The 24,995-nt window shown below is 31.6% G+C and overlaps 1 protein-coding gene across 1 annotated transcript; it reads left to right on the forward strand.

Moving 5' to 3' along the window:
• Positions 1–3,553: 3,553 nt before the first annotated feature.
• Positions 3,554–24,859, forward strand: LOC132724423 (uncharacterized). The gene is made up of 2 exons (XM_060709283.1): positions 3,554–3,795; positions 24,421–24,859. The coding sequence occupies exons 1-2, from the start codon at positions 3,554–3,556 to the stop codon at positions 24,857–24,859; spliced, it is 681 nt and encodes a 226-aa protein (XP_060565266.1).
• Positions 24,860–24,995: the final 136 nt, after the last annotated feature.

Here is a 24,995-nt window from a genome sequence, read left to right on the forward strand (position 1 = left end):
ACATGAGTTTGTGAGTAACAGTAAAAATATCATCCCTCGTAAAAATACTGTTACCCTCGGCTACGCCTCGGGTAACAGTATTTCCTCGGGATGATATTTTAACTGCTACCCACAAACCCATTTGTTATTTATATAATAACAAATCCTAGTTGAAAAAAAACGTTTTATTTCTAGTGATTATATCTAGTATGCAGCTGAAATAAATAGCGATATAGTTTGGATAATAATTTACATTCCAAGTCTAATTAGAATAACTTTTTCACACAAATGAATACATACCGACATAAACAATGTTATGTCATACGATCTAGTTACCGACATAAGTAATGTTATGACATACGATTTAGTTACCGACATAAGTAATGTTATGACATACGATTTAGTTGAAATTTAAATGTGATGTTATGTCGTTTTGTATCTACAGAGTACCCACTGTAATATTCACGATACAGCAACGCCTACTATACAAGCAGCTCAAATCTTTATGTACTTTACCTTTAAAAAGTGATAGACAACTATAGTAATTAGTTATAATATATTGCTATAAAATCTCAGATTTCGACAACAAATTTAAGTCATTGGTTTCTAAACCTTTGTTTGCCTTCAAATGATATGTTTATTATATTTAAGTAAAAAATACAACTTAAAAAATGTATCCATCAATTCTAATATCTGATGGCCGTATAAAAACGTGCTGCAAAAATAATGAATGTATATTGTTACATTAGGTATTCATGTACTCAATATTTACTTGAATTCGGTAGATACTGATTTAGCAAGTTTATGTCATGGCTTTAATGCCTTGAACAAATATTGACGTAATTATTAGTGATAGCTTCAAAGCTTTTTATCTAAATTGCTCAGAATAGTTCGCCTTGAACTAGTAAATCACGGAATAAATAAGATGGCCAGACAATGTTAACCATTCCCTTGTGCTCTCATACTGAACAATCTTGGCGTCGATAAAACAATATAAAATAGATAAATACAGAGTCCCTAAAGAAAGCCCAACACGGCAAAATTGAAAATGTTGCAGGCTCGGTTTGATTGTGCCTGTTCATAAAATGCATATATGATATAAGCACAATAATACACAGAGGTATTAGACAACATAAAGATAATTGTTGTATATTTCACAAATAAAAGTAACTGAAAGATGGTCTGACAAGCAAACGTCATTGACATCTTTAAAATGAAGCAATAGTTGCAAAGAAGTACATGTAGATACATATGTTATGTAGAGCCGTGGTCCAGTAGAAGGTCACGTGTATTGCAAGAAAGATGTCCGGGTTTGAGTCAAATAAGGACAGACCAAGTAATCTATTATACTCGTTCTCGTCACCCAGGTATTAATTGGAGTGTGTTGAAAATTTGAACAATAATGCTGCAATAAGCAGTGACAAACATTCCAAGTGAGAAAGACTAAAGATGATGAAGCTGAATTAAAAATTAAACTTTAATTTTCATGTAAAATGTTGAATTCTGCTAAAGCCAGTTCTAGGGGCCGTCAAAAGTGGAACTACGTGTATGCATCAATAAATTTGTAAACTAATTCACAGTGTGGCAATACCACGTGACATTGACGTCATTTTCGGCATCATTTCCAAGACAAATGTTGCTCGATTCGGAAAAGAAAATAGCCGTAAATATTTTATTTTTGTACCAATTTCTTTGGGATATGCACCAGTCTACGGGGAAAAATATAAGCTTTCCACAGAATATTCGATCTTCGTCAGTTTATAAGCCGTTTCATCAAACACTTTGCATAACCTTGGAAGTTGCTTGTATTAGAGCAGGCCTCAGTTGCAAGCTATTTCGTGTTCTGGCGTTATCTGGTCTACGTCATGATTATATGTCAGGTTTACATCAACCGGGAGTACGGAAGGCAAAACTCTACCTAAATATGTTCATATTTTTATTATGAATAACACAAATCTTAAATTTTTCTTCAATTGTCAATTCTGGCACCAGTTCCAAGTCGAAAAAAAGGACTACAGTTTAAAGCAGATTTTAGAATCCGTTGCAAATGCAAAGCAACATGCCTACCGTTCTCTTTCTACAATTTAGTTTTTCATTGTTGATCTTTCACAGAGAGATTGTGAAAAAATGATTGTTCCTTAAAGCAATAACACTTACTTGTATCGCAATAGTGCACGTCAAATCACGTAGATTTAGTCCTGCGGAAAATAATATTATGTTTTGGTTTTGAAGATGTTTAAAGTATTGCTCATTTTATCCTATGTAGTAAAATGTGTTTTATTCTATTTCACAATGGCGAAATTGATAAAAAATGTATGTGCTCTCGGTGAGAGAAAGAGTTAAAATAAAAGAAAAAACACTTTTGTATGCTATGGAAAGGGTTACACTTTAACGCGAGTGTTGTAAAGCTAAATGTATTTTTTCAGTTTATTTTTGTAAAGAGTAACTGACAAACACTGACACTCGTGAATGTGACGAATAGGTTCTTCTGTCCTCAAAAGAGAGACTTTTAAAAGGTATATATTTTTTCTGGAACTGTTGTAATAAAATAATAAATAAATTTCTATAGAGTTTGATAAACGAAATCACAATTTGAACTTGGAACTTTGCCGTGTAAATCTGATAGTATTGTTACTTAGTTGCATTACTTGTGATTCTCTATTTATAAAAAAGACCCAAAATAGCCATGAATAAGAACGAGAATGGACGCCATGTGGAGTAAACAAAGTAGAAAATAGTAAACAGATAAATGATTTTAAAAACTAACAGCCATCGATCACAGTCAATTTCTTTACAAATGCAGACAACAATTTTACGACTTTTAAAATCACTTATAGCGCAGCGAGTAAAAATCATTTAAATATTCATTTGTGTTTATGTGAATCGTATAGTAAATAAAATGTTTTTCATGGTTAACATAATTATAGAAAGAGAACGGTAGGCATGTTGCTTTGCATTTGCAACGGATTCTAAAATCTGCTTTAAACTGTAGTCCTTTTTTTTTTCGACTTGGAACTGGTGTCAGAATTGACAATTGAAGAAAAGGGTAAGATTTATGTCATTCATAATAAAAATATGAACATATTTAGGTAGAGTTTTGCCTTCCGTACTCCCGGCTGACTTTTTAATCATGACGTAGACCAGATAACGCCAGAAAACGAAATAGCTTGCAACTGAAGCCCGCTCTAATACAAGCAACTTCCAAGGTTATGCAAAGTGTTTGATAAAACGGCTTATAAACTGACGAAGATCCAATATTCTGTGGAAAGCTTATATTTTTCCCCGTAGACTGGTGCATACCTCAAAGAAATTGGTACAAAAATAAAATATTTACGGCTATTGTCTTTTCCGAATCGAGCAACATTTGTCTTGGAAATGATGCCGAAAATTCATCAATGTCACGTGGTATTGCCACACTGATTCAATAGCGTCAAAACTACTGTTCCGTTTAAATTAAAAATGCTGTGAAAACAAATTATTTCAAATTGAATCGTACTATGCACATAATTTTGACGTCAATACTTATGACGTCATAAACCGTTAATGACGTCACGTTACGGGCGTCCGTTTGAAAATGACGTCAAACAGCGTCAAAGAACAGCACATCGTTATAAAGTTTTACACAAAATTCGGAAAGTCTTTTTCCGATATTCGTGAAGATTTGCAAAAAGTTTACGGAGAGGTTGCTCTGTCAAAAGGTGCCATTTCAACGTTGATGAAGCGATTGAAAGACGGTAGAGAGGCAATTGAAGACGACAGTCGTGTAGGTAGACCAGTGACTTTAACAGATGAAGAAACAGTGGCTGCCATTCAGGAGTACATTTTTTTATTGGGTTGTACGTCACATCGACACAGTATAGGTCATATCGCAACGTTCCAGCTTTACTGGTGGAGGAAGACCTCATGTGCCCTTCCGTGTATTATTTCAGGCACGAACGGACACCTGAGTAGAACCACCGACGTTCCGTTAGCTAGCTGGATAGTTTCCTCACATGAAAGAATCCAAAGTCCCTGTCTGGATTCGACCCCACAGCGGTGAGGGGCAAGTGGTTTGAAGTCAACGATCTTAACCACTCGGCCACGGACGCCCCCACAGAAGTACATACTCCGAGATAGACGAGTAAGTGTGGAGCACGTAGCAGATAAGTTCGCTATTTCATATAGTAGAGCTCAGGGCATTACAACTGTTAGATTAGGAATGCGCCTTGTTTTTTGACGTCGGAGCAGATGGGGGTAAGGGTGAAAATGTGTCAGCAGTACGACAGGAGGTATCGTGAAAAAGGGGATTACTTTCTAAATGGAGTGTGATGAAACGTGGATTCACTTTTTTGAACCTGAAAGCAAACGTCAGAGTTCTGTCTCTAAGCATTATTCCTCGCCTTCCCCTACAAAAGCGATAATTTTCAAGTCAGCCGGGAAGGTTATGGCCCTTATATTCTGTAATACATATGGTGTAGTGCTAAACCACTATGTTCCTCCGAAAACGACAATCACTTGAAACTTTTAATGCAACATTACTTATGTCACTGGGTGAGAAAATATGCATCCTGACCGGGACTCGAACAAAGGACCCTCGAAAAACCGTACCGAATGAGCTATCTGGCCGCTTAAACATCTTCTCCCCTAAATAGTGATCAGTTCTGAACCGTGACATTCTCCCCAGCTATATTGAAATTCGTCCTCGAATTTCACAGTGTTACAGAGCAATGTAAATTAAACTCTAATCTATATCCAGTCACGGCTCCAAGTTGGGCGCCAAATGTCACAGTGTGAAAAAAATGTGCAGCCTGACCGGGACCAGAACCCGGGACCCTCGGAATACCGTTCTGCGGCTCTATCTGTCCGCTTACACATCTTTTCCCCTAAATAGTGAACAGTTCCGAACCGTGACACTTAGAACGGAACTCATGGCGGCAATAAGGTGAAAGCGCCCACATCTACTTAGGTCCGGAACCATATTACATCATGACAACACGCCGAGCCATTCAAGCCACGTTGACATTGATACTCTAGAAAAACTCGACGTCGAACTGTTACCGCACCCACCCTACAGCCCGGACCTAGCAATTTGTGACTTCTGGCTGTTCCCCACTTTTAAAAATCAGACTTTGTGGTACGAAATTTGAGTCAAGAGAGGAACTGAGGTGTGCCGCGGACAGGCAACTGCGGCAGATGTCACGTGACGGGCTACAACACGTGTTCGAGTCATGGGTCGAGAGATTGGACAAGTGCAAATCGTGCATGAGTTATCATTTTAGGTACTTGAATTAAATCATTTCCCCGCTATTGAATTAGTTTACGAATTAATTGATGCACCCTCGTATTATTAGGTTATCTGAAGCGCCAGTCTCGAGTTGTGTATTTGTCGTGAGGAAAGATTATTATACATATTTATTGTTTTGAAAAAAAAACTTTTTATAACCGATATTGATAGAATTGACGTTTTAACGTAATTGTCATTTTAGTATTACAACTTGTAAAAGCACTGGCATTGATTCTGAATTTATGATCATTAAAATAAGTTTTTGCATCAATTGTGTTTATTCATAGGGGTAATTACGTTTTATTATTCAGGCAGGTTTAATTTTCATTCGATGAAAGTGTTTTTTTTAAAGATAAATCAGAAAACAAAGACACAATTGTAAAGAAAACATTTTATGGTTTTAAAGCTTCCATTAAATAGTGTTTTTATATTTTCTTGAAAGAAGCATTGTTATATATTCTTGAAAGAAACATGAATTCATTTCACAAGGGACGAATCAAATAAACAAATAATGAAAACAGAAACAAAACACATACATCTTCATATCTCCGTTAGAGCCAGAAATATAATGGCAGAGGGAGATACCTAAATATACGAACTTTAATGACACGCAGCATATATTGTTTGAAGAACAGCATAATGATAAGGTCAAGATGTATGAAACGTCTATAATGTTAATACGCAGACGCCAACTGAAAAGCTGACTATTTGCTTTGAAAGGTCAGATGTAATGATGTAATTATCTCAAGTACATCCGTATGTGTTGGATGCTAAATGGGTTTTCATCTTCGATTGACAGTTTATAAACTCAGGTAGCCTTATATTCTATTCTTTCTTTGAGTCCTTAGGCAACTGTTGCAAGAAAAGTACATTGAATAATTATAATATTGCAAACCATAGCTTGTTACGTGTCTGCTCTCATCGAAAATACTTCACATTGACAGGAAAAAAAATTATCACTTTTGTTAATATTTCATCATAATATACATATACCGTAATCTATGGTGGCTGATTTGGATCGCTTATGTGCGTCGTGTTGGCGCCAGCGACAGGAGGACAAAGCGCCAAACAGCGCACTGTCAGACTCTCGTCTTGTCGTCCTGTCGCTAACGATGTACGCCAAACGGCGCGTTGTCGGCGTGTAGTCACGATGTCACATTGTCGCTCGGTTCAAATCGAAGGATTAGCTTATATGCCAAGCGACAGAGCGACAACGTGACAACGCGCCGCACGACAACGCGCCGTTTTGTGTGCTTTGCTAGAGACAGAACGACTACGCGACAAAGCGTCGTTTGGCTCAATGTTGTGTGGTCGCTAGCGACAAGACGAAAAGGGGATAACATTATAGGTTGCGTTGTCGCTATCGACAACGCAACTCGCAATGTACCAAATCAGCCACCAATAGAATAATCATAAAATAATCTGTGGGTGGTTTGACGTTAAATATCTAATTTCATCCATTTAGTGTCAGTCTTAAACTGAGCTACGTCTGAAATTACAACAATATTAACGATTATTTAAAGATGTTTAAGACCACTTGTAATAACAAGAGCCAACCGTATGGCAATGCGCTCGACAATCACCAGTAATTGATTTCAGGAAAAAAACAAGTCGCGATACCAGCAAGTATTTAACATTTCCAAGGAGCATCTCAAATGATATAGGAAATTTGAGGAGTGGCAAATTTTATTTTGATAAAGGCGGGAAATGTTTTCAAAATTCTTGAAAAAGTTACCTCGTTTTGTCCGGAAGTGGGTATGACGCTTAGTTGCAGGCATTTAATGTTTCAAAGTAATACCTCAAAGTGGTATAGTTTGTGCATAAATTCATCACATAGTTATATCATCTTGCTTAAAAGTTTATATGACGGTTATAAAGTCAAAGCAATGAATTAAAGGTAGTGTGGTACGAACAAATTAAAAAAAAAGTATGACCCCCGACGCCTGGGTTATTTAGATAGCCCTTTGATATAAACGGCGGCATGTCCGAGTGGTTAACGTGTCGGACTAGTAATCTAAGGGTTGCCGGGTTTAAACCCCGTCAGTGGCAGACCGTTGCTTCCTTAAGCAAGAAACTGCATTAATTGCTCAGTATTAATTAATTCCAGTAACGTATTTGAGAATGTTTCAATAAGGTTATACCTTAAAAGTTAAACTCACCAAGCGCTACTTTCTGAACCATTTTGAATGTTGATTACAATCAAACTTGCGTCAAAATAAAGGCATTAAGAAGGCCAAAAAGACTGATCGTGTCATTTTTACCATGCACATCAACAAATTCCGAGACAGGACGTAAACACATCACACATCGTTAACCATTGGAGCTGAAATGTCAATATGTTTCACATAATTAACAACAAATTTGAAATGATGCCATTTTAGATACTAGGAGTTGATGTTGAGAAAATGATAGCATTTAATCTGTCATCCCTAAATTTATTCTACAATTGCATGCAAATATTTGACAAACTGTTCTCATGGGAGAAAATTGCAACATTATATGTAATTTTATCAAAATTACTTTAAAAAATATCTTGGATGCACAATGGTACCAGTATATTTGAACTCGTCATCCTTGTCAGTAATATCAATTTATAAATGCTAAAAAATCGCATTTAATCAAATAATAATTTCAAACACGAGTACATATTATATTATTACCTTAATATTATTTTCGTGCATTACTTGAATTTGATATCAGGCGACTTTCGCTTGTAAGAAAATGAACATGTTAGATACACACTGAAGTTTTAGGACTAGTATGAGCTTTATTTGTTGACTGACTAAAAATCCTTGAATGCACTCGATATGTAAAGTAAATAAAATATAATTTAATGACATCATGAAATAAGATGAAAATATAATAACTTAAAGATTAAATATAAAATAAAATATGACTTATAAGTGAAGCTATTAATTAAAAGAATAAACACTTATCATTTTCATAACGACAACATTCGCCATTTTCTAGATGAAACATTTTGTATGTAAACATCTTAAATCAGACTGGTTTTATAAAAAAGATACCTCACATTTTATTTCTAAATACATTTGTACGCTCGTAATACGTGTCACAGGATCATTTGTCATTATATGTACATTATTTCCTATATAGTGCATTTCGAATTAATATATTCTGCTTGCAACATTTTCACATTTACAATTTTGCCGTTTTGGGCGTTTGTTAGGGATTCTGTTCAGTTAAAAAACAACCAAGATATTTCCTGACGATGAAATGTTTACTGAGAAATTGTCAATGATTCTGTCTGTAAAGGACTGAAATACGATCTGAACATTTTATCAGCTTTGTCAAAAAAAAGTGAAAAAAGTGTGTTGTAACAAAATTAGATTAATCAACATATAATGTTTATTCGTTAAACTATTGCGAAACTTAGTACAAAACCATGTATAGGCCAGGTTATCTTCAACTGTAAAGCAGGAAAAACATATACCTGATATCCTAAAGAAACCATAGTAGGTGTTATTCCAATTAACCTAAAACAAGAAATGACTACATATATTTTGTTTTAACAACTGTAAGACATTGTCTAGGGTATGTTGCAGTAATTAGGAACCAATTTCATAAACACGATACAAAACATGTGATAATCATTGTGTAATGAGCATGCGGACAGCTTGTTGAAACACATTCAATTCTATTTTCCACATTCTAAATCTGGCCAGCTAGTCTAATTTTTACACAAATAACAATCTACTAAGACATCTATATAAACTAACTACAGTGAACGTTAACACTGATAATCCTTTCTAAAAACGAATTGTTAATGGTTTGAATGAACTGACTGATCAAAGCAGTATCTTGCCAAAGTTGTGGTTTGGCATCTTTCAAGCGACTCAACGAGCCAAGTTAAATGTCAAAAACTAGTACGATAACACAATATGTTTGTTTTCACAGTGATTAACCATAATGCTATATCTGGCAAACATACGAGGGATAATCCAGAATTACCCGCAATTTGTTTATGTCAGATAATATTCATGATTTCCTTATTAAATGTATATCTGTGTAAAGTACAAAGATCTATCTATTTAATTGTAAAGTTTAACTGTTTATATAAATATCGAACATAATTATTCACTCAACAAAATCATAGGTACTCATTGTGCAATGCATACAGTGGCAAATTCTTCAAATTCTTTTAGCGTGCCAGCCTATTGTCACAACATACGGAATGCGCATTATTGCATTATTATATTTGCTTAGGATATGCATGAGCTGATTATAATGTGCGTAATTGTTAACCGTGTTCAGATAAAAATACCATCCCTATAATCTATGTTTTAAATATATTGTTATAAGCTATTTGCTAAAGAGAATTCAAAGAGGCTTGTGTTCTTATAATTATTAACAAAATGATATTAGCAATATACATGTATTTAATATGTGGTGCGCTAAGTGTAAAATAGCGCGCTTTTTAAATGCGTTATTATTTTTAGCTATTTATGATTAAAGCCATCGGTGATGCATTTATTTACCATTCTTCTCCTTACAAAAAAACTCTTAAGACCATTTATATCGGCTTAATGTGTGTTATAAAATATTTTTGATTGATAAAATCGTGTGGTTATTGTCCAATTCGAAAGAAAACAAATGATTTTTGAGGCAAATAAACAAACAAATAATCAAAATGTTTCGTTCGACATTTCGTCAATATTTAATAGTATTTTTCATAATAAGATACTATGTCGTGGCCACGAGTTACTAAGTCGTGGCCACGAGATAAATAACCAATCAGATTACACTATTTATATGAATTTCCCTAATTAACTAGACATGTGCTATAGTACAGAATGCCCCTACTTCACCAGCCTGTAAAAGTCCCATTTATACAACATATTGACTGGTCAATAATTTTACATTTAGCGTCACTGTGACACTGACTTTTGACCCAATGGCCTCAAAATTATTTGATGTCATGTACTGATCAGGTGCAATGATCTTTCTGGCTTATATAAACCATGGCTTATCCCTACTAAATTATTCATCTGACAAGGATTTTACATGAAGTGTCATGGTTACCTTGACCCTTGACCTCAAACATCCTTATAGGCTATCTACTGTCCATGGGCAATGTCTCTTCCAAACAAAATAAGCCAGGACTTATTCCTTCTCATGTTATCGTATAAACAAGGTTAACAGGCCGTAGTACGTACAAACTGACCAATTCGATCACAAAATTGTCCCAAAAAAGGGCTATAGTCAAAATTAATGTCTGATATACCTTGGAAGGTGACTTTCTAATATGATCCTAAAGACATGTTCAAAGTGAAGAGCGTCAGTATTTTCAAAGATTATTGTTGCATGTAAAAGTAAGTTGTTAAGTTTAAAAAAATCATAATATATATATAGTGTATTCTGACTGGTTAATTATCTCGTGTGCACGACTTAGTTATCTTATCTTAAGTAAAAATGATATGAAAATTTTGATAAAAGCTATTTACAAATAAAATGATACCTGACATTGCCCATAAGAATTATTTCAAAAGATTACTGAAATATAAGTAAACAAAGTGACATATACTGTTTTAAGGCTGCAAAAGTATTTTAAACGAAACATTAATAGTTAAAACATATCTTTTAAGCTTCCGGGTTTTTTCATTTTATTGGTTAAAAACATTAGAAAAAAACAGTTTTAGGGCGGATTTTTTCACGGGCTTTATTTTAAATTTGGCCCGGGGAAAAAACTTAGGAGGCTAAATTCTAAATTTAATTGGTTTATTGTTCGCTAAAAAAAATTTTTTGGTGAAAAAAAAAAAATTTAAAACCGTTTTTGGGTTAATGTCAATTATTTTTTTTTCCCTTTTAAAAAGTAAAAATTTTTTATTTAAATTAAAATTTTTTTTTTTTGGGTTTTATTTTTTTGTAATTAAAGGAAAAAGGATAATGATTTAAAATTTTTTATGGGGGGGAAAAAGTTTTTTGAAAATACAATTTTTATCTTTTTTTTTTTTTAAAAATTTTTTAAATTTTAAAAAGGCTAAAAACGCAATTTTAAAAATTTTTTTATAAAGTTTTTTTTTTTGTTTTTAATTCCCAAAAAGAAAAACCAACCTTTTAAAAATCAACTTTATAAGGAAATCAAAGGGGTTTAAAAACAGGCACTAAAACAAAAATTTTTAAATTTTTATTTTTTTTTTTGGGTTTTTTTTTTTTTTTTTTTCCCCTAAACCCCTATAAAAAATGGGACGGGATCCCCAAAAAAAAAAAAATTTAATTTTAAAAATTGATTTTTAAAAATTTAAAATTTTATTTTGAAAAATTTTTAGTTTTGGATCCTTTTAAGGTTTTTTTTAAAGGTTTTTGGTAAAAAAATTTTTTCCTAACTTTTTTTTGAAAACGAATTTTTTAAAGAAACAAAAAAGTAAAAAAAGTCGGTGTTTTAAAAATGTTTTTTCTTGTAAATAAAATTTATTGATTTTTTTTTTTTTTTTTAAAGGATTTTTTCTTTTTTCTTTTATTTTTATTTAACCCGGAAAAATAAATTTTGGTTAAATTTTTTTTTTATGCTTTAATTAGTGTTTTAAAAAAGGAAACTTTTTTAAAAAAAATTTTCCCAAACCCCAAAAAAAAAATTAAATTTTTGAATTTTTAAATTGTTCTTAAAAAATCCTTTAAATTGAAAAATTAAATTTTCCCTTTATTTTTTAATTTATAAAACCCGCCAAAAACTTAAAATTTTTTTTCATTCCCTTCATAATGGTTAAAAAACTCCCCAAAATCGATTCCAAAAATTTTTAAACGTTTTAAACCCCTTTTTAAAAAAAGGCTTGAAAAAAAAATATAAATTTTAATATTAAAATTTTTTAAAAACTTCTTTAAAATTTTAAAAAAGAAAATGTAAAAAACTTTAAGGGGCCCAAAATTAAAAATTTTAAAAAATTTAAACAAAAAAAAAAATGATTTTTTAAAACCCCAAAAAAGAATAAATTGTTTTCTTTTAAATGAAAATTTTAAAAAAAAATTCAAAAAAACATTTGAAAAAATTAAATTCCCCATTTTTAAATTTTTTTCATTGTCCTAAAATTTGTAATAAAAAAATTAAATTAATTAAGAGAAGTTTAATTTAATGCCTTTTTCTGCCCTTTTTCCCAAATGTTTTTATAGACAAAATAGGAATTAAAGAAGTTTTTTAAAAAAACCAAAAAAATTTTAAAAAAAACACCCAATATTAACAAAAAAAAAAATAAAAAAAAGGAAAAATGGGTAAAATAACCCAAAAAATTAAAAAAAAATTTTAAAATGTCGGGGTTTTTATATCATTTTTTGGGAAGTCGGGGAAGTTTTTCAAAAAAAAAACGGGGAATCTTTGGGGGAAGTTAAACAAAAAGGGATAGAGGCCCCTTTATAAGGGGCCCTTTTAAAAAAAAAAATTTTTCTTTTTTGTTTTTTTTATAATATGGTTTGTCCCCAATTAATTTTGAAATGATTTTAAATAAAATAAATTTAAAAAATAAAAAAAAAGCCCGTTTCTTTTTTTCCCCAATTAATTTTAAAAAATGTTACCTTTTAATTTTTTCAAAAAGCGGTGTGTTTTAAAAAAATTAAGGAAAAAAACCTAAAGGTTTTTAAAAAAGGTAAAAAAATTTCCCCGGGTTGCTTCCCAAAAAAAATCCAAAAAAAGGGATTTTTTTTTGGGTTTTTAAACCTTAAAAAAAATTTATATTTTTTCATTGCCGAAAAAAAAAAGGGTTTTTTTTTTTTTGAAAAATTACATATTACTAATGTCCCCCTTTAAAAAAAAAAAAAAAAATTAGGTTTTTTGCAAAAAAAAAATTTAGTTGAAGATTCCCCAGGTTTTTCTTATTTTTTTTTTTTTTTTTTTAAAAAATTTTTTCAAACGTAACAAAAATTCCCGGGGTTTTTTTTTTTTTATTTTAAAACCCAGTAAGGGAATTTTTTAATTATAAATTGTTTTAAACCATATCAAATTACTTTTAAATTTTTTATGCCTAGAAAATTTTTAACATTTTCCAAGTTAGGGATTTTTTCAAAATTTAAATTGTTTTTGTTTTTTTAATATTGTTTTTTTTTTTTTTCTGTTCATGTCATGTCGGTACTGGAAAGTACCAGTTACCGTCCATACCCCATAGAACCGGCTTGAACAGAATTCAACATTTTATCACCAATATGGTAAAGTTTTGAATTTAGAAACATCCGGAAATGTGCTCTTACGACAAACCATACTTTCAGTGAGAGAGCTACATCTTATCGGTAACAAAGACAATTACCGACCCTTCGTTATTATCGTATTGTGTTATTACAAATCCTACTTAAAAAAGACGTTTTATTTCTAGTGATTATATCTAGAATGCAGCTGGAATAAATACCGATATAGTTTGGATCATAATTTACATTCCATGTCTAATAAAAATAACTTGTTGACACAAATGAATACATACCGACATCAATAAAGTTATGTCATACGATTTAGTTGAAGTTTAGATGTGATGTTATATCGTTTTGTGTCTACCGAGTTCACAATACAGCACCGCCTACTATACGGACACAAAGCAGCTCAAATCTTTAGGTACTTAAGCTTATTAAGGGATAGACAACTATATTAAGAAGTGATTGTTACATTAGGTATTCAGTTACTCAGTTCTTACTGGAATGCGGTAGACACTGATTTGGCAAGTTTATGTCATTGCTTTTATGCATTAAGCAAATACTGACGTAATTATAACTGATAGCTTCAAAGCTTTTTATCTAAATTGCTCAGAATAGTTCGCCTTTCTCTAGTAAATCACGGAATAAATAAGATGGCCAGACAATGTTAACCATTCCCTTGTGCGCTGAATAATCATTCTGGTTTACCTCCCAGATATATTAGTTTGTCCTATATACTGCTACGATAAAAATATAAAATGCATGAATATGATATAAGCACAATAATACACAAAGGTATTAGACAACATAAAGATAATTGTTGTATATTTTACAAATAACAGTAACTGAACGATGGTCTGACAAGCAAAATTCATTGACTTCTTTGAAATTAAACGATATTATAGGGATCTTACAACGGTTTCCGGTACAGACAGATATATCTAGCTCGAGGGTTTACGGCGGTAACGAGTCTCTGCAAGAATTGCAAAGAGGAAGATATAGATATCTATGTCCTGAGGGCAGTGGTCTACTAGAGGGTTTAATAATAGTTTATTGCATATATAAGTATACATCATTTTTTTAATATCAACATAATTACACAATACTAATAATACATACTAAACGGTTGGTTCAACAGATTTTAGAAGATTATTGTGGGCTCTTCCCTGACATGCTAGTAGAACGTGTGTTTTAATAAAAAGGTAAGAGTCAAATAAGGACACAGCTAATCTCTATGACCAAGTCATCCGGATATAAATTGTACCTAAAACTGTGTAGAATATTTGCACAATATTGCTGCAAAAAGCAGTGACAAACTCTCAAGTGAGAAAGGTACTTACATGATGTAACTCGGAATCAAAATTTAAACTTAAATTTTTATGTTAAATATTGAATTCTGCTTAATCCGATGCTAGGGGCATGGACTGTAGCTTGCGTTTATCTTTACTGTCCGTGGACAGGCTCAATCAAACCGAGCCTGCAAAATTTTCAATATTGTCGTGTTGGACTTTCTTTCGGGATTCAGTTTTCTCTATTTTACATATAAAAATTGAATCATTTATCTATATGTCTAAGTTTATATGTTTAGAACATCAAGTAAAAAACATTTATAAATGAAAATCATCTGATCATAAATCACTCGTATTGATTGTCCTGAAAGAAACATGATATCTAAATAACATATAAATGTCCGTTTTTTCCACTGTTTGTCTTATAACACTTTTTCGGAATCAATATCACATCAATCATTCTCATATCACTAAGATTTTATATCATTTTGTAAAATTTGTAAATCATAGGGCAAAGCTAAAGAAGTAAGTTATGTTTTAAAATAACATATTTCATATCATACAAGATATATATTATCAAAAGATCATAGTAGTCAGAAAAGCAATTTTCATAAGTTATTCTTTGCAAGACAATGAAAAGATGAATAGACAAACACAAGCATTCATCGAAATAATAATATGAAAGTCACATCACATTAAGGATAGGCAAAATGTATAATATTACAATATGAACCTGTACAACACAAATTTCATAGGAAAATAAAAAACATATTTGGCGTGTAATAACTGAGATGATACATCTACACATCCTTAGTTAAAACGACATCGTTTTTAGTTAAAGGGAGATCATATATATTCGGAACTTTATATTCAATTTTCACTCTAGCTTCCCTTACTGCATTTCTGTAAACGTTTACATGCGCAAGTTTACGTGCACAGTCGTGCCGTAGTTGAAGATGAACATTCACGAATACGGGATAAGCTGAAGTAATATGAAATTAGACAAAGCCTATGATCGGTGAAGTCGGTTAAAATAATCGTTCATTTTTACTTTACATTTTCTGTTTTAAAAGTGCCATTCGGTATTTTATACACTGCTTCCGTTTATTCTAGTTCCCTGTCCTATTCTAGTCTCCATATTTGTGCACAGGGGACCAGTCTAGGAATCCGTTTTCAATCAGAATTTCGCGGCTTTTATTCCCTGCGGGCCGGAGCCGGCAGGGTATTGGTACGCCTTTAATTTTTAGGCATGGAGGAGCACGTGACCTGTTTTTGGTACATGGAGGAGCATGTGATCTGTAAACCTTACATGATTGGTTAATTGACCTTTTCGAAAACCTAGCTAAATACTGTTTGCCGGGACGTTACGGATTTACCTATAGGGAATTAGTCCAAATCACACCTAATTAAGAAAATAACATTATTACGTGATATTTCTAATTTTCTATTATTGTTTTACCGTTTAACTTGTTTATAGTGAAAATCTACAGAATTAAAACATTCGTAGTGGCAGCTGTCATAATAAGTAGAGATATTTTCCGCGTAAACGTGTGTGTTTGTGTTATTTTTTTTTTGCACGGAATTATTCATACAATTGTATTTAATCATTTTCTTTAAAAAAAAATTGTTTTATTTTCGACCTTCTCCGGTCTTTAACGGACACCAGCCTCCAAAGACCTTCTTCTATTGATCGATTATTGTCACAAACGTTTTTGTTTTGTTTTTTTTTCTTTTTTTCCCAAACAATGTTGAAAAAAAATTAAACGAAAAATCTTTAAATCATTAAAAATATTTCCCGCAGGAAACCATTTTACTTATCATTATCTTGTAAGTCAAAAAGTTGCGATTGGCAATTATCGGAATACACCGCCGTTTATCATTGCGTTTCGGTACCCAACAAGAAATGATACTGAAAATTTCGCTGATAGGTATGAAATTCTTTATGTTTTTTCTTCTTCTTTTTTTTCTATTTAAATATACACGTGTAGACCATAGCCGGGCAAGCCAAAGCTTTGCGGCCCCGGGCTTTGACTTCCACGTATTAATACACGTATCTACAATCCATCATTATAGAAAAAAACAAGTATCAGCATTTCCATAAATGCTTGGAATCACCGTTCAGCCATTTATATAGAAATAATATTTCATTTCTTGCCAAATACCTTTATTGTGTGTGGTCAAAACATAAAGCCAACAAAAATGCTTGTTTTATTCTACCATTCCGTTCGAGACGTGCTAAGTTAGATTCTGAGATATTTTTTGTTCTTGGTCAGAATGTAGGAGATATTGCCCATAAGAAAAATATCACATTATCTTAACGCGTAGTACAATTAGTTAGACTTTACTGTGTATATGTCACTATATTTTGTTATCATGTGATATTGAATTATTCGCCTCGATTGGCTAATGGCAGGCGGTGTACAGGTAGAACTGTTCATATCTTGTAAATTGTATAATAGTTCGCCGTCCAGGAACGGCAATAAAGAAGTCAAGTACGGGTCAATCTTTATATTGTCACTTTAGACAAAGAAGAAGGAAACTGATGTTAACACTGGTTAGGGACTACTGGTATATGCGTCTGCTATGTTTTCTCTCTCGCTTATATTATTACCAAAGCCTTTAAAAGCAACAATAATCAAGCATTTTATTGATAATTTTAGTTCTTATAATGTTTTCTTTTCATACAAAACCGAAAAATATCTCACATACACTAAGGCCACAGATTTGATCAATATCAGTAAATAAATTATTGGGGACAACAACAAAACGATATCATACTTTACCTAATTTTATTTTATAGTCATACATAGTGGCATACTAGTATGTAATTTATCTCACTGAGTAATGTCTTAGTTAATCTTTGGCATTTTATGGGCACGACTCCATTAATAAAAGCCAAAAGGTTTGGATACCGGGCATACAAAACCCTGTTAGGGCATCCATAGCAAAGCAAACAAATGACACAAAATCAAAACAAGCAAATGGAACAAACTGTATAGCTTTTTGGAACAGTATGTTCTAGAAAATCATTGATCAAAGCTGTCCAAGCAATACTAGTCTTTCAATTCTTCATTCACAAAATAGTCAATTTTCACAAATGTATATATGAGCAACAACAGTGCATTGGCGCTGTTGCGCGAAATTGGTTCTGGGAAGCAGAAACCAGTATCGCCAGTATCACAAAATGTCTATTCGCCGGCCGCCACTAGACTTCGGATGGTGAACGGGAGATTTCCCGTTTTCCAGTCGAAGGCTCCGCCAATAACATAAAATATTGGCTTCGCCAATATCATATTATTATTGGCTCCAGCGAATTGAATACTTAAAAAAAAATTAGTCGTGCCCAGCCATTCTATGATTTATAATACAACACTGCCATGTAGGTAATTCAACTTTAGCAAATAAAGCAGCATTCCAACAAATATGCATATACTAGCGCTCATAAATCAAATATGACACTATCTGAAAGACAATAATTTGGGTAGTAACCATCAAGATCTCGAGTTCAGTGCCATTTCTCCTGACATGAATATAGCAAAAACATTCAAACTGCTCCAAATATGTGCTAGCTAAATGTATATACATTTGACAGTGCATTTTTCGAGATATTAATTTAGCAATAACGTTAAAACTGCTTCAAATATGTGCTAGATACATGTATACAATAAGTGCATTCAATCAACGTGAACTATAAATTATGCATCAACACGTCAACTTTTCAAATATACATTTCCTGAACCACCCTATGCCATAGGTGTTCGGCGCGCTGATCGGCCACCCACCCCACAACCCTCCCAACCCCCAAAACCATGTAAACTGCAGTATTTTTCATTTGAAACATGTTTTAATATTTGGTATATGCTTTTAATTCAATTACCTTCATTTCCCACAAAAATGAAAAAAAAATTGATTTATATATACATATTTAGTAAAGGTATGCAACTCGCTGCACATTTTTCAGCACTCATCTTTATATGAACTCCATAACTCCAACGTTTTTCACCAATTTTCAATATTATGGTTCTGAAAGGTTGGAGGGCCGCAAAGTGGGCGAGGGGCCCCCGGGGGCAGCCACCAACCAACGTGCCGAAACATATGCCCAATACAATAGTGACCATCAAGATCGTGAGACCTGCATGACTCTGAGGGCAGATATTTCCAATTGCACTCCATGGGTTCGAATCCTTCCAATTCAACCGACATATTTAATAATATAACATTAATCAGGTCTCCATTTGTTTTTAAATCGCATGATGTAAACACTTACATTCCATGCGTATAGAAAACTAGCAACAATTTAATGCATCATATCTTCGACAAGGCAGAACGCTGGTATTACATTTTAAGTATGCTTAGCAGCTATTGTCATTAGAATAGCATGCACTATTAACGTGTTAGAAATTGTCCTAATTTTTTACCCCACAATCGACATAGGTTGCCACAATTGTACATAGGTTCGAGCTATATTTTTCAATTTGCAGCATTTCACACCACCCATCCTGGTCAGTCCTGGACTGTCTTTCTTACAACTGTGTGAAGCGCTTATTTAAAATAGGTACTTATACTAATATACTTAACTGAGCTGTAAAAAGATTTGAAACCATTAATAGATTTTATGGAATATTTACTAATAAAATATCTTTATTGGCCAAAAACATACTAAATTCCCAAACTCCAAGAATAATGGTTTAAGCTTTTTGTTGGACATAAATTATACTGCCAGTGTTATAAGCAATTACACAAAATATTCTTTCACTGGTCAGTTTGCAGCATCCAGCTATACTGTCAGTTAAAAGTTGTTTGATTCTGTATTGGTTATTAGTCAATTCAACCAATTAATAGACTTAAATAAACATTGATTATAATAATACACATGTATTTGCATTTTATTTTAACTGAAAGCCACACTGCAATACAGAAAGCATTTGCTGATTATCAGCCAAGACATTTTTGATTATCAAATTAAGTAGCTGCTGAAAAAAATATAGCTTAATAATATGGTAATTTAAGTTTTGAACAAAGTGAAACCTTAGAACATTGCCAACGTATTTGCATCATTTTATTTAAACATTGTAAAGTTAGTGTTTTTTAGTGTGCCTTATTATGTTTATTGTTAATAAAATAATCCAGACAGAAATCAACAAAGTTTATTACCATGAAGATAAATAGGCACTCATTTTAAGAACAAAAATTATATAAATATCAAGAGCTTAGATGGACTCTGAAGTGCATAATAATTTATTACAAAATTATGAAAATATTTGTACATTTAATTGACACTAATAGAATGTAAACAGTATTAAACAGTATGTAATAGATATTTTTGACATAATGCATAATGCCCATCCAAGGCTTTAATTATAATGAGTGAACAGGTGAAAGTCAAATAAGTTTACATCTTGCCATAATTCCTTTCAATTTTATAATGTACTTTCCATTTATGAACGATAAATCAATGCCATTGGAAATTACCCAAAATGTTCAATTTATAAAAAGTTTGGGACAGTCTTTTTATATTTTAGGCATACTTATATTTTATCCTAAACATTTAAAAATATCAGTTGTAGGTCAATAACCTTTTTTCAGTCAATTATTTGAAACATAAAGTCAATTCAGCATAACTTGACCATGACAAAATAGGCACAATGTCATTTTAATATCATAACCATGTTATTTTGAAATTTAATAGGGTGTACTTTTTCAAAATAAAATATTGTTTCAACACCGAAATTAAAGTAAGACAATTTCAATTAACTTTTTAAATATCAAACCTCACATCCTCTATTAGTTTACATAAAAATTGGTCTTGCAATTTAACCAAAGTTGGGTATCATACTAAAGCCAAGAGAAAACTGTCTTGAATGATTTTCCTTTGAACAACATTCAACAAAGAAAAGTTAAACGTTGAATGCATGATTTTGTGTAAATATTATCAACAGTGTTTAACACTAAAATTTAAGAAGCGTGTTCACTTTTATCACTAGTTTAGGGGAATGAGTTCCTATCATATAGCATAAGATTATAAGAAATCCTAAAGAAATGGAAAACTTTTAACCTCTAAATTTAAAACTTCTAACCGCTAAATTAAAGTTTTAAGTTTAATTATGTGTAGATCTATGGTCAAATTATAAGAAAAAATAAAAAATAAATGATATACTTTCAAATTTAAAGTTTTATATTTGGATGGTGTTCACTATCATTTAATAAATTAGCTATCCATTTATTATATTAAAATGTTTATCTTTTTAGGTTGTGTAAAGTAAATAAAAGGTGCAATGGAAAATAAATTTTACAATGAAAAGTGAACTACAACTTGTCAACTTAAAATTGCAATAAATTATGAGACAAATATAAATTGTTATAAATCTGTACTGTAATGTAGCCTACACCATGAATTAAAAACAACATAGTCAGACAAAGACAAATATTTAAAATTATTATTATTATTAATTTATTATTATTAATAATTTATTATTATTTTTATTATAATTATGAATTCATGATTGTCTTATTATTATCATTAGATCACATCATCATTATTATTATTATTATTACAATTATCAATTCATCATCATCATTAATAATTTATTATTATTATTATTATTAATAATTTATTATTATTATTATTATTAACAATTCATTATTATTATTATTATAATTACTATTTATTTATTGTTATTATTTTATTTTTATATAATGTTTATTAATTTACTATAATATTATTATTATCTAATATCTTAATCATGTGACTGATGTTGCATTGAAGTCTGCATCTTATAATTATATGTGCATTATTAATTGATCAATTTCTATTTAATGTGATTTTAACCCCTTCTTATCCAACATACATACTTAATTTTACCATAAAAACAATAGGCCCTAAAATAAGGCAATGTATTCACATCTATGATAACAAAAACTGAAATATAACTGAATAATTAATTTGTTCAACATGTAGATCTAAACCTAGGTTTCACATTGAAAAATAATGTATAAAAGGAAATACCTCACCTTATACTGTAAGGAACTAAACTACTAGCTCTACTAACATCAGTCACAAATTAATCTCATACAATAATAACAATTCATCAAATGTCAGGAGTCATCACAAGACGCTGCTGATCACCATCGCATTTATTTCCACATTTCCCATACAGACCAGTAGTGTATTGTCTTTAATCACATTCTTCCAATCTCGTCCAGCAAAAAGAAAATTATAGATCTATTTTGAAGATTTAAAAGCAAATCAAATATATTTTAAAACTGATTAATAATAACTGATTTATTATGAACCTGTTAGATTAATAGACACATTTTTTCCTAATTCAGGACAATTAGCACAAGTTAACAAAAATTTCTTGCTTCCACCATTCTTAACGCCATTGAAAATAGCAAAGTGCACCTACTGACCTAGCTAGATTATCGTATTATTTATAGATTCTATATCACTTTTTTTTTAAAGGTTTTCATTCATAACTAATAAACCGCGAATGATTTAACATTATAGCGAGATAAAGACATAGCTAAACGAATAGCCGTGGGCGAGAGTAAATCCATGGATCGTCATAGTTTAAAATTGTCAATTTACGGCAGCAGTCAGCATCAAGCTAGACAAAGTACAATCTTATGTTCATTTCACAAAACAATGAATATAAATAATTTAAATTTAAACTGTTCTCGACAACAATCTTTTGAAGATCTAAATCTGAATTGACTAAAAAAACTTCTCTGTCCTACTCCATATAATATCCTGCTTGATTCAGTGTTCCATGTTCCCACCAAAAACATCAAGAACAAATCCGCTTTAATCGTGGAAAATATAAACAAAATTGCTGCTTATAGGGCACACAGAAAATCACCGACGTCTTATCGATTCATATCTAGAAGATATTACTATCGATTGCTTTTTGATCAGCGATTTTTCCCTTTTTTTTTTAACATTTCATTTCTTCCATTGTTACAACATTCGACGCCAGCGTTAAAAGGATATGACGTAGATACAGTACACACGTCATAACCAGGGCAGAGTATAAGTTGTTCCCCAAATAACAGAGACTATTCTATAGAAATAGTCATCATTATTTTGATGCGTAGAATCTATACAGTCATGTCCGGTGATTCTACGCATCAAAACTCAAAGCCGGTGTTAAATAGCTGATTAGCACCGCTTAGACCGATATTATTTCTTAGATACATGTAACAGTCAGGGGATTGATGCAACAAACAATAACGTCAATGTACATATTAAATATATTGATTGCTAACAACAGGAAAGAACATGTCACATATTGTGACACTGCACGTATTGACAGTAACTATTTAGAAATCATATGTTACCAATTCATAGAATTTATAAGATTATCATAGAAATGTATGAGATATTCATTGTATAATCCATTTTTACAATACCGCACACATATATGTACTGCAGAATATTATTCACGTTCATTCACAAATTAGAAATGTCTATGGCATAGGTCGCCTGATTTTATGATAAGAAATTAGATGGAACTAAGGGTAAACAATGTATTTAAAAGATCAGTGTCAACGCTGTTTTGAAAAATACAAATTCCTCCATAAAAGTTTTAGAATTTTTTATTGAAATTCTAAAGGACAATTTGTTATTCAATGAAAAAGATAATAAAATCAAAATAAAGATATTTCCTCTTTGTTTGTAGGTTTTCTTGATAACGCACCACTGTGAAAACATGTCGTAGATTCAGATTTAATTGTGACTTTTTCTATTTTGATTGTTAACATTCAACCAAAAACTTCCATTTCTAGGTACATGTATAAAAAAGGTTTTAATAATGAAAAAATAAGATAAGATAAATAGATATTTGTTTATTTTATTGGGTTTTAAGTTATAATTTTAGGAAAGAATCTACTTCAATCAATCAATTAATCAATCAATAAGTCGAATAAACAAACAATCAATCAATCAACCAACCAATCAATCAATAAAATTGAAACAGAGAGTAATTGAATGAATAAATGAATTGTTTTTTTTTTTTTAATAAAGAAATCAATATAGTGTATAAAAATCCTAATAAAGGAATGAATGAAATATTAAGAGTATCTTTTGAGTGATAAAAATTTTATTAAATGTATTCCTTTTAAAAATGCTTCTGCCTTTGTTGTTGTAAAGCTATGTGCCTCCAGATAAGCCAAAATATTTCTATAAAATCAGACTTAAAAATTATTACTTAGACTTTAGGAATAAAACAATATGAATGATTCAAGTTATAATTGACATGTTGACTGATTTTTTCAATATAATGACTATATTCCTACTGGGTTACTAACACAGTGAGGGCTTTTTTGCACATTTTTACCTCATTTTAGTAATTTATGTGAGTTGTAAGTGCAATTAAAAAGGTGTAAACTGCTTCCTTTTGGTCATTACACATTATTACACGTTACACATATTTTAAGAGTTTTCATGAAAATAAGCATAAATCTGGAGGCATGCAGCATAAAGTCATATGTTAGGTAACTTATCTTGTGTTTTTGTTTGTTTGTTTTTATCGAAAACTCTAGATTGCAAAATATTAAAGGGAGATAACCCTAGTATTTCTACCTTTGATCTAAGTTACATGTCTTTTTTCCCTTTTTATAAAATCATATGGGTATATCAAACAATACATAAATACAACAATAAAACACAGGCAAAATAGAAAACATGGCTCATACAGGTTAATTATAAATTTGAAATAGTCTTATAACACATACAATACACTTGGATATTACACTTGGATACAGGCGAAATATATATAACACACGTTACACTACTCAGTATCAGATAGACGGTTACACAACTCAGTATCAGACAGATGATTACACAACTCGGTATCAGACAGATGATTACACAACTCGGTATCAGACAGATGGCTACACAAAACAGTATCAGACAGATGATTACACAACTCGGTATCAGACAGATGGTTACACAAAACAGTATCAGACAGACGGTTACACAACTCGGTATCAGACAGATGGTTACACAACTAAGTATCAGACAGATGGTTACACAACTCAATATCAGACAGATGGTTACACAACTCAATATCAGACAGATGGCTACACAACTCAATATCAGACAGATGGTTACACAACTCAATATCAGACAGATGGTTACACAACTCAGTATCAGACATATGGTTACACAACACAGTATCAGACAGATTGTTACACAACATAGTATCAGACAGATGGTTACATAACACAGTATCAGACAGATAATTACACAACTCAGTAACAGACAGATCGTTACACAACTTAATATCAGACAGATGGTTACACAACTCAGTAACAGACAGATGGTTACACAACACAGT

This window comes from Ruditapes philippinarum, unplaced genomic scaffold (assembly GCF_026571515.1).
Source record: "Ruditapes philippinarum isolate M1 unplaced genomic scaffold, ASM2657151v2 ctg1654_1_1_1_1, whole genome shotgun sequence".
Taxonomy (NCBI): domain Eukaryota; kingdom Metazoa; phylum Mollusca; class Bivalvia; order Venerida; family Veneridae; genus Ruditapes; species Ruditapes philippinarum.